The 17377-nt window shown below is 40.7% G+C and overlaps 1 protein-coding gene across 1 annotated transcript; it reads left to right on the forward strand.

Moving 5' to 3' along the window:
- The first annotated feature begins 145 nt into the window (after positions 1 to 145).
- On the forward strand, positions 146 to 16621 carry csrnp2 (cysteine-serine-rich nuclear protein 2). The gene is made up of 5 exons (XM_077581534.1): positions 146 to 699; positions 6042 to 6212; positions 6302 to 6564; positions 9863 to 10159; positions 11573 to 16621. The coding sequence occupies exons 2-5, from the start codon at positions 6053 to 6055 to the stop codon at positions 12215 to 12217; spliced, it is 1365 nt and encodes a 454-aa protein (XP_077437660.1). The 5' UTR covers positions 146 to 699; positions 6042 to 6052; the 3' UTR covers positions 12218 to 16621.
- The last annotated feature ends 756 nt before the right edge of the window (positions 16622 to 17377 follow it).

Raw genomic sequence — 17377 nt, forward strand, 5'->3', positions numbered from 1 at the left:
TAATAGTTTTAAAGTATACCAGCCGAACAAAGACATAACCACAAACACTCAATTTCCCAGCATCCCTTGGCGTCGATTATAAATGTGACGTCACGGGGAGTACATATACGTCCGCCGGGAGGAATTTTGAGCTGCCATTGTTAAATTCTAGCGACCGGGGCCGGTCGGGGCGAAACCGGGTCGTAGACCGTCTTCTCGCCCCAAAGACGGCCGCGACATTGACACCGGAACCGCGTGAAGAGCGAGAAGACGACGCTTGGCCCCGCCGACCGCCCTCGGCTCAGTGAGTGTGTTGGAGAAGAGGAGGCGAGCGAGGGGGAGCGAAAAACGACCACGACTAAAGATGTCAGCGGGTTTCTCCATTTAAAAGCCCCTGTCAAGAACAGGAAAATACTTAACATTTATAAAGGCACATCTTCATACAGCGTGGAAATAGAGCGCTCTGGTAACGTGACGGCACATTTGATGTCCGAAACGACATCCTAAAGAGGGCTGCGGTTTTCCCCTCTTATTCAGAACAATGAATTTAGTGCCCAAGTAGCCTCCTCCAGCCAAGTGAGACAATCACTTTAAAAGCAATCGCTGCTGCTCCAGGCACCAAAAAGGCGTCTCACAGGGTGTTTAACATAATCCATGAACAGAGAGGAAGAGAAAGGAGCAACGAGCTGGTTGCATTCAAGCTCCCCGTTTGTGGCCCAGGTAAGAAAAGAAGCTTCTTTGTCATGGTGAGCATGCTTAACCCCCCTACAGTGTGCACGTGAAAACTAATTTTGCATATCGACACAATAACTAAGTGGTCTCGTATTTCAATTGACAGTTCGAGCTACAGTTGCACAATGCTGTGCCTGCTTAAGATTCTGTAAACTGCACTGTCATCAGCAGATTCTATCTGGATTATTCATCCTTAATTAATTGGATTTTAATATTTATTCTACACACAACTCACACAAAGCAAAATTACACACACAAAAAAGCAATCCATATTCCCAAATAATAGTGTTTTTAACTTTAAGGGCTTCTGATTGGATGATAAAGGGTGCCAGAAGACATTCCACTTGGAAATCCGATGAATGATTACTGCACACCTCCTAACAGCTTCTCCAGTGGGGTTAAATGCGGTAAAAATGCTGCAATACAAAGTTGCTTTACAGTGCTGGATTTGATTCTCTCGTACAAAATGACAGCATCATTCAGGAGATGCAGCATTGCTGTGGCGAAGCCTTAATTAAATTAATGGCCCAGCATCCAACATTTGTATTGGGTAAAACGCTATACGTTTTCTGACTGCAAGTATGCACATAGTTTCTTGGTAAAAATGTATTTATTTGTGCTTATTGTCATTCACGTTAGTACTGTACACTGATGTTATGGCAATACTGTATTTGATACCTGAAAGTGCTACGGTGGGATTCAGTCTGTTCCAGAATGCTGTTTGACCTCAGATTTGTTCCCATAGGAAATATTGAACAGAACAGAATACTGAAAGAGAAATAATCCACGCTAAGGTCAACTGTTGCCATTATAAAACCGTTATTCTAATGAGGCGTGCCAGAAAAATTTCAGGACTGGCGTCACAAAAAATATCAAATTCAGACTACTGCAAGCGTCCCCCTTAAAAGTAATCCGTCCGGGGTCTAACGGACTCCCCCCAGTCTTCTCTGCCACACCTTTATGCACTCCTGGAAGGATTCTCCGCTGCTCTGTTGTCATAGCCATCTTGATTCTTATTGATGACCCCTTGAGCAAAAAAAAAAAATACATGTAGCCAGGTCGGGTGAGTCAGGAGGTTGCACCAGCACGCCAATGTTGTTCTCTGGCAGGAACTGTAGGATGCTCACACAACTGTGAGCATTGTCATGGTGAAGCAGCAGCAAGGTGTAACAATCTTTGTCATCTTTATTGGGCAAGTATGATAAAACACAGAAAATGTGTCCAGTAGTTAACTTGAGACCTCTCAAGTACTACAGCAAACCAGCCACTATTATAAAATGTACATTTTAGCCACAAAAGCGCAGAGGCTCATTAAATAATATGCATCGATTAGTTCGATGATAATGATAGTGCCAAATACTGCAGAGAATTATTGAAGTATTTTACAAACAAGCTAAGTTTTTGTATTTTCTTTCTCAAGGAAATGAAACTGGAATTCTTAATAATATCAATCTGTTTTGGAGCTGTCTGTGAATCATTAATTGTTTCTTTTTAGACATTGAAATTAATATACAGTACAGTACCTCCTTATCTTGGTGTGATGTCAGCGAAGGAATTGGAAACTATTTGTCCAGTCTAAAACTCTTAACGTACGTCACCTGCAATGTCCAGAAACTGCACGACAGAACACTGATGTATTTAAAAATTTACCCCAAGTGGGGAAAAATAACACACCCTTGGGTTCTACCGCTGGCCAGTGTATGGCGAGGGATCCTGGTGGTTCAAGGAAGTTATTTGAAACTAAGAAGGAAAACCTTTACTTGGGTTGACGCGGCTGATTTAGCGCCTGCCTCAGTGGCATACAATTTTGGTACACTACAATAAGTGATGTAAGGCTTCGTAAAGCTCTTTGGACAACATTTAGATAAATGCTTGCCACTTACTTTTACCATTATGGTCAATTTAGATTTTTCTTTTTTTTGGACTATGACATGTTTATCGGGAAAAGTACAGTACATTCATTTGAGTTGATTTGGCATTCACTGATTAAAAAGTAAAATAATCAGAGGTGGCAGATCCAGGTCCAGAAAGTAAAAACCCTGCCACATTTTGCGTTTAGCCACTTGTGCTAGCGAGCTAGCTCGCTAGCAGGTAACCGAGCACCCAGAAGCTAGCTAGCTAGCGAGCTCGCTAGCAGATAACCGAGCACCCGGAAGCTAGCTAGCTAGCGAGCTCGCTAGCAGATAACCGAGCACCCGGGGAGCTAGCTAGCGAGCTCGCTAGCAGGTAACCGAGCACCCGGGGAGCTAGCTAGCGAGCTCGCTAGCAGGTAACCAAGCACCCGGAAGCTAGCTAGCTAGCTAGCTCGCTAGCAGATAACCGAGCACCCGGGGAGCTAGCTAGCGAGCTCGCTAGCAGGTAACTGAGCACCCGGGGAGCTAGCTAGCTAGCAAGCTCCCTAGCAGGTAACCGAGCACCCGGGGAGCTAGCTAGCGAGCTCGCTAGCAGGTAACCGAGCACCCGGGGAGCTAGCTAGCTAGCGAGCTCGCTAGCAGGTAAACGAGCACCCGGGGAGCTAGCTGGCGAGCTCGCTAGCAGGTAACCGAGCACCCGGGGAGCTAACTACCGAGCTCGCTTGCAGGTAACCGAGCACCCGGAAGCTAGCTAGCAAGCGAGCTCGCTAGCTAGCACCTGGGGCTAAAGCCAAACTGTGGCAGGGTTTTTACTTTCTGGACCTGAATTTGCCACCTCTGAAAAGAATAGTGAATGTAATTTTGGGCGCGATTCAGAGTTTTAATAGTCACCAAAATTATCTCTACTTATGCCCACTTCAATCTCTGAAAATACCTTTCCATTGATGCTCACAATAACTCTTTGACTGCCAAAAACGTTAAATAACGTTTAGTAAAATCCTATGGAGGAGTGCCAAAGACGTTAAAAGACGTTTGTTTCAAAACAGAGGTGAAACTAACCATTTTCTATTGTTGATTACTGAAGAACGGAATAAGGTAGAAACAAACTTTTTTTTCTGATGAAAGATGAGAGTCCAATCTTTCATTTGGTAGTATGTGTGTTTCCATAGTCCAAATACATAATTTTCTGTGGACCTTGAAAGATCAGTCAAAATGCTTAAATCGGCTGGCACCCACGGCATCCCTTTTCTGAAAACGTCTGGCAGTCAAAGAGATAAGAATGAGGAAATAAGCAACTTGCCTTCATTCTCTCATGTCACAGGTTTTTTCTTTAATAACAAGGAGAATTTATCATTTTAGTGGCCTTCAATCCACAAAGGACATTAAATGTCTAAAAAAGAAAAGCAAGAACACCACCTGGGAGGGAGGACCAATCACGCACAAAGTGAGCCCTCTCCAGAATGCTTGTTGGTCGGCTGCGACCACGCGGACGTCATGGGGCATTAGCGTGGAGCACAGGGAGCGAGGGAGGACAACTTGGAATAAAAAGGGAAGAAAACAACAGAGCAGCAGTCTGCGGGAGCCATTTTCCGTATATGGGTCGGCATTCACTGCTGCCTGGCTGTCAAAATAGGGTTGAATGATTTCAAAGTCTTCTTCCCATGTCTTTTTTTTTTTTAAACACATTGTCTGTATCACAATAAACAATATCAGATTTATTCTATATAAATGTTTTGGGTTTGTAGCTTTGGCTTCCGCTAACATAGAGTTGTTGACTTACTAAGTCTTTTAAGCGCTCACTATGAGAAGTTCACAAAATTCTATCAAACAAGTGTGCCGTAAATATAATGTCAGAATAGGTTAAAACAATAATGCAAACAAATATGTGACTTTTAATCACTTCCGTTAAACTCCTCATGTTTTATGAAACTGATATGTAACCATGTGGACTGAACTTCTTCAGCACTGAACTTATCTAGATGCTATTTATTTAACTACAAGTAAAAAAAAATAAAGCTGAAAGACCGGAATTAAGCACATTTAAAAAAAATAATAATAATAATAAATTGGAGCCTCTGTGATTTGGAAAATTGCATTCTACTACTTAAATATTTTTACAATAGCCTTTTCATTTGACCATTTATGACTCAAACATCTTCTAATTAGCAGATTAATACTGTAGCTGCTCTGGCCAATAGTTTTCACACAGGATTCAGGTTCGAATTTCCCGCCCTCTGTGTGCGGATGTGACAACATGCAGCAGTGAAGAAGGGAGTGTGCAGTTTCATTTTCCTCCCACATGTGGCAGTAGCTATTCGAAATTCAATTTCCTGCTTTGAGCAGCATTAACTCAACTGTCATATTCTATGGCCATTTTTTTTGCTCCATGTACAGCACTTTGTACGCAACGGTGGTTGTTCTAAAGTGCTCAATCAATAAAGTTGAGTTCAGTAGTTTCCTTTCTGACACACATCACAACTGCTGCTATTGACCCCATCTCACCCGTGACTCGAATCAGGACGTGGTATAGAAAATGGAGAAATGGATGGCTTTTTGATATATAATATAAAAATTCAGACAACCATAATTGTCTACATTACCACACCTTTTTGTTACAAACACTGCACCAAATCATTTCTGATTTATTCATCAAGTCAATATAAGAGAGAGAAAAAAATCTCTGCTTTTTACTGACTGAGCTTGACCTGTTTTCATGGACTGATAATGCAGCAGGTCCTTTGGCGTCCTTGCATTCAGTCACCATGGTAACAGTTGTCCTTTCTCTCGCCATCTCAAGGCTGATGTGAGCAAATGCCCATGTGACATGTGGAACCAGGCCTGCTTCAAAATGCACAGTCAATCTTCAAATCCTGTTAGGCTTAATTAAAATGCTTAGTCATAGTCATAGTCATAGCGCAAGATGAGCTCTAAATGGATCACGAGTCTAATCTTGGAAGCTTTGAAGATGGATTTTTAATTTCTATTCTGGAAAACACAAATGTGTCCATGTAGTAACTTGAAGTTGAAATGTAATTCCACTTTAGCCCGTTGCCATGGTGACACCTTCAGACAAAATTAGTCTGGAAACCAAAGTAATGTAGTTGCACAAAGCTAAGCTGCGTTCTTTTATCCTGTCTTTCTGACTACTGGGTTCGCAACCCTGAGGTTGTGGGTTTGATTCCTCGGATAGGCTTCAGATCACTCCTCATCCTAATAATGCAAATGGCTGGATTAATTTCACAGATGTGGCAAATCCAGGTCCGGAAAGTTTAGCCCCTGATGCTAGCTAGCTAGCTCGCTCCCGAGCAGGTAAACAAGCACCAAACTGTGGCAGGGTTTTTACTTTCTGGACTTGGATTTGCCACCTCTGATTATGGCAATGGATCCGAATGGCCCTTCTCTTGTTTAGACACCAACAGCTATAGTTTGTCATGCTCAGACCGCATGGATTTTATGAGTGCTGCCCTGTGCCCTCAGACACAGTTTCCATGGAGGCAGGTTCATCCCTCAGCCTCAAACGACGATATGAAGAGGTGGACAACTGCTCTCCCTTTTCGACACCCAAAGACTCTGACGATGACATCTCTAGCAGCGACAGTGCCGACAGCTGTGACAGCCTCAACCCCCCCTCCAGGACGGAATTCACACGTAAGGAACAAAAGGGGGGAAAAAAATCCATGCACAAATCATGAATAAGCATTCACTTGGATTCCTGAATGTTTCTCCCCCCTCCCCAGCCACCTCGATCCTCAGACAGCACAAACTGTCACCTGGAGGCAAGCGGGTGCGTTTCGATGCGGTGACAGTGTATTACTTCCCCCGGAGGCAGGGCTTCACTAGTGTGCCCAGCCAGGGGGGCAGCTCGCTGGGCATGGCCCACAACCACTCGTCCATCCAACGGTACACGCTGGGCGAGTTCGCACGGGAGCAGGAGAGCAGCCACCGACACACCTTACGCCAACACCTGCGCCAGGAGAAGCTCAACGCCCGCAAGCTGAAGGTAAGATTTTGACGCCACTTCCTCTTGTCAGAGGGCTTAGCAAGAATTCAATACAGACACACAAAAAAAAAGAAAGACCAATGTTTTTTTTTCAGGGTCAACGCAGATAATTAGTAGTCAAGGAGGCCAATAACCGATTGTAGCGCCACCTTTTCTTTTGTCACTATGTAAGCAGGGCGCATGAAGTTTCCGAACGCGTACCAACCTCAGTCGATCTTCTCACTTCAGCAACGACAACAAATGCACAACGCCATTGCGGATAAACAAAAACAGGCTTTCACTTTAACTCTTTGACTGCCAGACGTTTTCAGAAACGGGATGTCGCCAGTGCCAGCCGATTTAAGCATTTTGACTGATCTTTCAAGGTCCACAGAAAATGTTGTGTTTGGACTATGGAAACACACATACTACCAAATGAAAGATTGAACTCTCATCTTTCATCAGAAAAAAAAGTTTGTTTATACCTTATTCCGTTCTTCAGTAATCAACAATAAAAAATGGTTAGTTTCACCGAAATGCTCTGTTTTGAAACAAAAAGCGGAGAAAAAGAGCTTTTTGTGAAACGATGTTATTTCATGCACTCTAGTGAATTCTACACTTCTTTTTGTCCATGAATGATGCCACAAACACCTAAATAGTGCTTTACTTCTGTAAAACGCTATCACCAACAATGAAAAAGTGTTTTTTGGTTGCAAAATACGTTTATTTCCATTCAACAGTGTAACAATTTGACAAAACAATTTCGCAAACTATTTACAAATGTGTGCAACTGTGGTACTATTTACAATTATGTGGATGTTTCAAATACAGTTTTTCTTTTTGTAACGCTCCCATGCGTGCAAGGAGACGCAGCAGGATTTGCACAACAGATTAGTTTCACTTGCGATGGCTCCTTTCGCGTGCAGACGTTACACTTTCTTGACGGCCTTTTTTTCCGGGGAATAGCAAGTAGCAGACTGTACCCACTCCTCCGATGAATATGCATTGGACTCGGGGCACTCTTCGTCGTCCGATTGAACGTCCGCCTGAGCGTGCTCGGTTGTGCTCCGCGTTTTCCGGTGTTAGCATCGCTAGCCCGTGAACCTTTATGACGTCGTCATAGCCGCCGTGTCAGCGCTTCCAACTTCGGCGTCAACCTCGGAGTCACCATCATCATCATCGATGATGATCATCGTCGTCATCAATGTGCTCTTTAGCGTTGGTCGATGCCTTTCGTCTTTGAAAAAAATTCCCAAGTGTGAGCCGCTTGCAACCGCCATTGTTCGCTTCCTCCTCCATCTAGCTCCGCCTCACGTCTTCCACTGCCGCGTCAACGCTTCCAACCTCGGAGTCACCATCATCATCATCATCGATGATGATCATCGTCGTCATCAATGTGCTCTTTAGCGTTGGTCGATGCTTTTCGTCTTTGAAAAAAAATGCTCGAGCGTGAGCTGCTTGCAAACCGGTCGCCATGATCTCTTCCCTTCCTCAGCCATTGTCCCCTCTAGCTCCGCCTCACGTCTTCTACTGACGCCTACCCGATCTTGTCAAAAGAGAGTCATCGCTGCCCTCTAGGGGCCAAAAATAGTCATTAGGCTCACTAGACCTGCTTGAAACTTTCACCACAGCTGGGCAAGGCTTTAATCCACCCATTTCAAAAAAAAAAAATGGGTGGACGTCTTTTAACGTCTTTGGCGCTCCTCCGTAGGTTTTTGCACAGCGTCATTTAACGTCTTTGGCAGAAAAAGAGTTAATAAGTTCTTTCATTCACAAAAAAGGGTGGTTACAAAGGCGACAAACAAAATATACGGTCAGAACAGTTAGAATAAGTTGTTGCTCCAAGCCCTACATCCCCATTCCTTTTTTTTTTTTTTTCTTTTTTTTACGTCAGCCGACAAGCAGAACGAACTAATGGAGCACAAATACTCAAATATTCGGAATACATTTGCATTAGACAAAATAACAAAAATAAAACACCAAATGAGGGCTGGGCGCTTATGGCCCAAAAATAAAAACTAAATTTTACAGTCATTCAGGACGTTTTCGATTTGAATCTAATTAACTCCGCAAACATTTATTTAAAGGTTTCATTGATTCAAAAATAATTCCTATGCAAAATGTTCAGACAACAATAATGTATACTGATTCGAATTTAGTTTTGACATAAACTTAACATTCAGAGTTTTTTCTTAAATGCCACAATTAAGTAGTTGATAGCTATTGTAAACATGTCTTGTAAAGCACCCATCCAGCATTCTGCCACAAAAACATTTGAATGTAACACAACATAAGAACAACAGCTTTTAATAATCTAAAAGAAAAAATTTACGATTTAGAAAATTGTCAACAATTCGATTTTTAAAATGCAGATGTTTCGAATTAATTTGATTTATTGCCCAGCCCTACTCTAAATATAGGTCAAGTACTTTGTTACACTTATAATTATATTCATTATAATTACTTATAATGAACTTATATTCATCTTTTTTCCTATGGCTCTAACACCGATATTTGAAACCGATATTCATTTTAAGTCCATTTTTTTTTTTAAAAAAAGAGGTGTGGGGGGGTTATTGGTGACAACATTTTTTAAAATACAACTGCCAATCTTGACTTTGTTGCAATTTCTTAAATCATTATAGCTTATTGAACAATTTTTCAGGCTTTTCCAAATGTAGATTTTTTTTTTTAAATCTTAGACAATAAACGTAATTTTACGTTTAAAAAAAAAAATGTTCAGAGAGCTCCCAAGGTTATCAGTACATCTTAAAAAGTTAAATGGAAACTTAAACAAATAAATACCATTACTTTTTACAGTTTTCTACAGTAAATATTTTTTCTTAAAATTTTAAAATACCGGATATCTTAAACTTTCACATTCCTTTGTTTTATTGTCGAACAAAAACAAAAGGTTCAGAAGGATCCTAGGGTTAGCAGTATTTCTCAAAAAGTTAACAGAAATTTTCAATAAGTAGTTCCCTGATATTAAAATGGCTTTACGTTTTATTGGTTGTCAGATTTTGAAAAAAGACCGATATTTGTCAAAATGTCCAAATATCGGCGCAGATAATCGATCTGCACGACTATCTGTCTATCCCTAAAAAAAGTCTAAAATCCTATGACAAACTATGTTTTTTGCAAAGGGGGCTGCAGTCTAGCAAAAGGAGTTCCAAATGGGGGAGGGAGAACTTCTACTAGAGCAGTGTTTTCTTTATTGAGCCGCGGCGCATATTTTACATCGGAAAAATGTGTATACAGTATCTGCATTTGTTTTTACTCCACACTTGATTTACTTTAGCCGAGTTGTCGTACACAGCTGACCAGGAACGGCACAGTGGCGTGCGCCCAAGCCGAACTGCTCACTCTGGACGACGTTTCGGACGAGGACCTGGATGTGGACGCCGTGGAGGTGGATGACTGCTTCTTCCTTCAGCCGCTGCCCACCAAGCGGCGCAGAGCCCTTCTGCGAGCCTCCGGAATCGCTCGCATCGACGCCCGGGAGAAAACGGAGCTGCGAGCCATCCGCCTTTCCCGCGAGGAATGTGGCTGCGACTGCCGTCTGTACTGCGACCCTCGACACTGTGGCTGTAGCCAAGCTGGCATCAAGTGCCAGGTAGGAGGGTCATTGGATTTACATTTCACTGTTGAAACGACGCAATTCCAAATTTTGTATTTTTTTCTCTCAAGTAGCGCGACTGGCATATACGTCACAGCAGCGTGAGTTAACTAGTGAAGTCATGCGATTAACTACAATTAAAAAATTTAATCTCCTGACGCCTCTAATTTTTAATCATTTCTTTTTTTTAAATCGCGTCAGGCGATTAGAATTTTTAATTGTAATTAACCACATGACTTCAATAATTAACTGACGATGAATCACAATTTTTTTATATCTGTTCTAAATGTTAATAAAAACATTTTTTTAGGTTTTCATACTCTTATTAACAAAAGTGGAAAAAATATTAAACTAATAGAAATAGTTCAAATGAATTTTTGACATCTATAGCCGTGAATGGCAGTGAATGAGTTCAATTCCAAAGTACAATTTAACACGTGCTACACAAACATTGAAATCAGCAAGGATGAGATCAAAATATTTTCAGAATTCTAATTCAATAATTGTAAATATAAATTAAAAAGATTCTGAATTGTCCAAAAGCGCAATAAGTCAGCTCTTTCATAAACATAAGAAAACAGTAGGATACCCAAAAAATTGGCCTTTAAAATTCTATTTTTTAAAGAATTTATGGGAAAAAGAGATATCAAAATAATCGATTAATGTTTTTATTAATTTAATTTCAGGCTTGAAAAGGAAAATTCGATTTGATATCTGTAATTCAATTTTTTTAAATGCAGCTAAAATGGTTGGTTAAAAAAAAAAAAGGTTACTGTAATTATTGTTTACTTTTGTGTCATTAGTGCCCGCTGTTGACACTTATGGAGTTACTCGTGCAAATTCGGCTTTAAGTCCAACTTAACTCATTCACTGCCATTCACGGCTAAAAACGTTAAAAATTCATTTGAACTATTTCTATTAGTTTAACATTTTTTCCCTCTTTTGTTAACAAGAGTATGAAAACCTAGAATTAGTTTTATTGTACATTTAGAACAGATATGAAATTTGTAATTAATCGAGAGTTAACGAGTGAAGTCATGCGATTAATTATGATTAAAATTTTAATCACCCGACGCCCCCAAATTTTAATTTAATTTTAATTCATTCACTGCCATTGACGGCTATAAACGTCGAAAATTCATTTGAACTATTTCTATTAGTTTTTTCCACTTTTGTTAACAAGAGTATGAAAACCTAGAATCTTTTTCCATTGTATATTTAGAACAGATATCAAATTTGCGATTAATCGTGAGTTAACTAGTGAAGTCATACGATTTAATTATAATTTTTTTTTTTTAATTTTTAATAATCTTTTTTTTTGTTTGTTTTTGTTTTATTAATTTATGGGAGTGAATGAGTTAAGAGGGGTCAAGAACTACAGACAATAGTGAGGCCTGTTTTCCCCTTCAGGTGGACAGAATGTCCTTCCCATGTGGATGCTCCAGAGATGGTTGCGGCAACTTAGCGGGCCGCGTCGAGTTCAACCCTCTTCGTGTCCGAACGCACTACCTGCACACCGTCATGAAGTTGGACCTGGAGAAGAGGAGGGTGCTGCTACAAGTGCCCGGGGAGACGTACGCCGAGTCGGACCGGGTGTCCTCCCCGTTCCCCACTTTCCCCGCATCTCCGACCCTGGAAGAGAGCGGGGTGCGGGCATGTGTTTTGGAGGCGGAGGAGGACATCCTGGAGCGGGAGAACGAGACCGCCGTGTTGCACCTGCAGAGCGCCGAGGAACAGGAGAGGCGGGCAGAAGACCCGCAGGTGGAAGAGGTTCTCCTTCAGGGGCCTTTCCCGACCGGGACCGCCGTGCTGTGCATCAACCAAGAGGAGGAGAGTCCCGCAGAGCTTCTCAGAGACTCCGCCCCCCTCCACTACTACCAACTCAGCTCCATCGAGCCGGCCGCCCTGGAGCCCACCGAGGAGGGGGTTCAAGAGGCCGGAGGGGACGAGTGTTTAGGTGGCCAGTTCCAAAGTGACCAATCGAAGCTCCTCCATCATGAAGAGTGTCTGGAAGAAGCAGCGGTGGCGACGGGCCCGCTTCCTCCCGATGTTTAGTCCGAGCTTCTCTGCAGATGTTTTGCACAAATAGCGTTGAAGAAGTAATAACATTTTTTTGCGTCAAACTCAGATGCAGTCGTGGAGGCCGCAGCACATGGAGGTCAGGAGGGCATATGTTACAGTATATGCAGTCACATGACTTTTATTATGAATTGTGTTGAACACAGCCTTATGCAAAAAAAAAAAAAAAAAAGCAGGAGAAAGTCCTGCTTGCTAACTTTGGAGGCATCCAAGAGACAAGCTGAGCGACATAGTTAACACTTTGTGTGGCGGCAGACGTGCGTGTGCTGCAGTCAAGCCAAATGACGGCGTAAACTGACCTAATAATCCTGGAAATACTTGTTTTCTTGTGTACTGTATAAGCGTTTGTGCCATCGCCAGGCCGAGCCGGTCTTTCACAAACGCCATCTTTGTGTTGTAGTTGCAGATGCCTGTGATTTGATGACGTCTTTGTGTGACGGATCTCTTGTAGACGAGGTGCCGCTGGAAAAAAAGGCAGACGCTAGTGGCGCTGATTTCTGCATTACTGAAATTCCAGGTGATGTTTAAATGTTTACGTTTGGGTCACGGACTGCGAGCCACTCTGGACCACTTCCACAGACAGATAGTTGTACTTTGTATTCCGCAAGGGGAAATGAAAGATTGGTCTAGACCGCAAGCTGCGGCCTGCGATCGAGAGCAATGCCAGGCTTGTTCTCAGACTGGACCTCTTCCAGTGTGTCCTCAAACAGCCCCGAGCGTGCAAAACCTGCAGCCGTTGTCAGTACCAGATGTGATCGGGCTGCCGGATCTTATCGGGGTCAACTAACCGACACGTTACGCTACAGGATTGGCTGGAAATGATCCAGTTGACGTCAAACATTGGAAAGTAAATATTAAAGATGTAATTTAAACCACAAAATGTACAGACTGAAATTGTAAAAACGTAAATAAACCGATGAATATATATTATCATTAAGACTGTTTTTGTGATGTATTGTGATTGTGAACAGCTAAAAAAAAAAAAAAAGGTCAATCGCGTACTTCGTTAGCGTTGCAGTATTTTTTTTATTATTTCTTTAATCTTAAAGTATCCTGCTTTTATATTCTTAGGTTTATTCACGTTTTTACAATTTCAGTCCGTACATTTTGTTATTTCAATGCCATCTTTAATAATGTATTTCCAATGTTTTGCCGTCAATTATTTTCATATAACTTTATTGAACAATTGTAAACGGACAATTTCCAGCAAATCCTGAAGCGTGACTTCCTCTGTAGGCGACCCCGATACAATCTAGCAGCCCGATCACATCTGGTACCGACACCGTATCCTAGAATTTTAACACAAGGCCTGTTCTGGTGTGTAACTATGGGCCTGGTCTACAGCAGGGATGGGAATGTAACATCAGAGCAGTTGGTTGCTGACGCCAGACCTGATACAACCTAATTTGTCTGAAACGTTCCCCCCCAACCTGCTCAACAATGTAGCTTTGGATATGTTCAAAATGGGGGACCTCAGACCTGTAACTGTTATCATTTCCACATTTCTGGCAACTTGAACCCGTTCTAGGGTGCCAGGCCAGGTCTATTCAAGTGTTAACAATAGTGTTGTTCCGATACTGCATAACAACAGTGACATCAGCAAGGACTAACGAGTCGTGTTCATTTTATCAGCCATTTTTAAATGTTGTCAGTTTTGGTACAGTTTCAATCACACTTGTTAGTTTTCAATATAGTCAGTTAACCTCATCCTGTTTTATTTAATCACGTTTTATAGTTGACTATATATCGGGCATTTTAGTCTTTATTTAAAGCTGCAATATGGAACTTTTTTCCCCAAAATAACTTTACAGTAAGCTTTTTATTTGGCCATTTATGACTGAAATACCTTCTAATTAGTAGATTAACACCTTAGCTGCTCACAATGGGTACTCTTGCAAGCCTCTGGCCAATAGTTTTCAGACTGGAATCGGGTTAGAATTTCCCGCGCCCTGTCTGCGGATGTGACATAATGTGCGTGGTGTGTATGTGAAGAACGGCATGTGCAGTTTCATTTTTCGTCAGCAGGTGGCAGTAGCGATTCGAAATTGGAATATTTTACATTCAGTATCTTTAAATCCAAGAAAACACAGTTGTATTCATTTAGTTTTAGTCAACAAAAACTGTCAACAATCACTTTACTTTACTTTGACTTCACATCAAATTTTCTCTCATCTTTTTGATGAGAAACAACTTGACACACAATGGGCTCTTTGCACTTGACTACTTCCTGAATTTACCACTGCTTTGTTTCCTGTCTTTTAGAATTGGACAAACTGATTAATCCAGGTGTGTCTGGCCATTGTCGTCATGGTTACTGAGGTCAGGCACACCTGGATTAATCAGATGGTCCACTCATGAAAGACAGGAAATTAAGAAATGGTATTGAGTTCAAGAAGTGGAGAGCCCATTACATTATATCAACAAGTGGCTTCATGCTACGAGCTAGTAAATTAGCCAGCATTAGTTAGCAGTCGGATTAACATTATTAGTGTTCATTTTATCAGACATTTTTAAATTTAGTCTCAGTTCTAGTACAGTTTCAATCATGCTTTTTAATTCTTAACATTGCTAGTCAACCTCATCCCATTTTATTTAGTCAAGGTTTAGTCGGCTATAAATTGAGCATTTTAGTCTTTATTTTAGTCCAGGATAACAACATAATTTTATTTCTCTAGTTTTAGTCAACAAAAACTGTCAACGTTTTAGTCCGGACAATCATGTTACCCATTTATATTTTTTTGTCAGCAGATAATGTTGAACATTTCAGATCTAAAACGATTTCACATCAAATTTTCTCTCTCTCTTTTTTTTTTAAAATGAAAAACAACTTGACACACAATTACCGGTACAATATATCAACAAGTGGCTCCATGCGACGAGCTAGTAAATTAGCCAGCATTAGTTAGCGGTTAGATTAACATTATTGTTGGAACGTTTTATCTGTTGGATTAATGTTACGTTATAACTATAATTTCTTCTTTTTGTTTTACCATCAATCCACCTACTGTCTGTCCCGTGTGTTTGTGCATGTTGCACTCTCTAGCTGCAGATTTGAAGCGGGGGTCACATGACAGATTTGCAGAGACACGATTTTACAAAATCATAATATTCGTCTTGTTCATGAACTAAAATGTCCGTTTATATTAGTCCAGTTATTAAGTGAAGTAGGCTACATTTTCATTACTTGACAAAAATGCAAAACTGATTTTAGCCCCAGTTATTGTTTATTAGTGAGGGTTTTAGTCTAGTCTAGTTTTATTCCGGTGAAAAATGTGTGTTGACGAAATTATTTCTGTTTAGTTTTCGTTGACAAAATTAACATTACTAACAAGTTACATGCCAATGCCATTATTCCCGACGCTAATATAGGACTTTGGATGCCGCATCACATTCACTGATGCGTGACGTGTTTACCGTATGCCGAGTCAAGAGATCCTATTGGCTCTTGAATGCTCTGAACCAATGGCAAGGTAGCTTTTTCATGTTGGGAAAAAAAACAAACTGGGTATCGGAATCTGTATCGGGGGCCAAAAAACGGTATGGGAACAACACTAGCTAACACCAGGCCTGTTGGTAAGCCTGTCCTACAAAGTTTTAACAGCTTCAATATCCCTCACCTGAGTTATGAAGTATATCTATCGATACTTGTCTAGTGTCACGAGAGATTTTTGCACCATCGCCTCTGAACAAGAGATGCGTCATATGAAGAAAAGAGCATTTCAAGAAAAATGTGACATTGTGCGATGCGGCTTGCTCAGTGTGTGTATGTCCATAGATGTACTGTATGTATTTAGGGCGCTTAAGAAGCATAATGACAAAATACTATGTTTTGGAAAGGCGCTCATGTTACAGACTTGATTGCGCTTTCTCTCAAGAATCCATAGTTCATCATGTTGGAGGTCAAGGAAGGCGACTGCTGCTTTACCGCAACACATTCTTGTGCTAATGTTGGCATTTTGTCCGTGGCTTTTTAACTTTTGTGCTATTTAAATTTCTTTCTTTTTTTTTTTTTGTTATAAAACAACACTTAAACCCATCTTTTATTTCGGATGTGCTGACATCCTGACTGAGATTTTAACGTAATTATTTGCCTTTTTTTTGGGGTGGGGGTGTCTTAATTCAAGTGTGCTCCACCAAAGCAGTGGTCTTCACCCTCCCGAGAGGATGACTCTCTCGTTTCTGTGGCCTCCCTTTAGTCACGCTTGGCTGTTTGCCACGACTTCTAGCCTGGGACCACTGCACAAGTTATGTGTCTGTGAGCAAAAGATAAGTGTGATTGTTGGATTGCTGTGAGAGCCTCTCACATGAAACCGTTCCCTAAAAGTGGACAAGGTCTTTTTCTATACATATATATAAAAAATAAAGTGCACATTTAAGAAAGATGTATGTGTGTTGTCAATTTTTGATTTGTTCACAGTGCTTCTTGATTGTCAATTTGTTAATGTTGGCTATTCTCAAGTTAAGTTGTCATGGAAACAATAATGTTTTTTTTCTTTATTAACTCATTCACTGCCATTCTCAAGTTACCTAACTTGAGAATAGATTAACTATTGAGTAACTATTACTATTCTCACATTGCCTCAGAATGTATAAATTAGGGAAAATAACTGAAATGTAATGTGATATTTAACATGAAAATAGCTTTGTTTTCATACTTAAATTGCAGATATATTCATAAAATGATGTAACTGAAATCTATTTGCACACTGTACACATGAACATACCCAGGTCTAAATCTGTTCATATTTTTTTTCATTTCTTAAAAAAGGTATTTGTTTTAATAGCTATATAGTTCTGCCGTAAAATTATTCTCTTTAGTGTTCTGTTAATTACTGTTGTTTACAGGGAACTTATTCAAAGGAGCTCCAGAGTTTTTGTGCTGAATGTTATGAGAATTATATATATTCCAAATGCAGGTTTATTCTTTATTTTGAATATTATTATACTCCATATAGCATATTAATTTGAGAAATAAAGAAGACAATGCCCGAGAATTAAATGCTTCCTAAAAAGAAGAGTCTTATTTTTGTGAGTTTTTGAAACATTAATATTGACACGTTTTTTGGTAAAATAAAGCAAAACTGACAAATACTCAGATATTGTTCATTTCTGTCAGCGGTTTGGCACCACAAAGCA

The sequence above is a fragment of the Vanacampus margaritifer genome, chromosome 1, assembly GCF_051991255.1.
Source record: "Vanacampus margaritifer isolate UIUO_Vmar chromosome 1, RoL_Vmar_1.0, whole genome shotgun sequence".
Lineage (NCBI taxonomy): Eukaryota > Metazoa > Chordata > Actinopteri > Syngnathiformes > Syngnathidae > Vanacampus > Vanacampus margaritifer.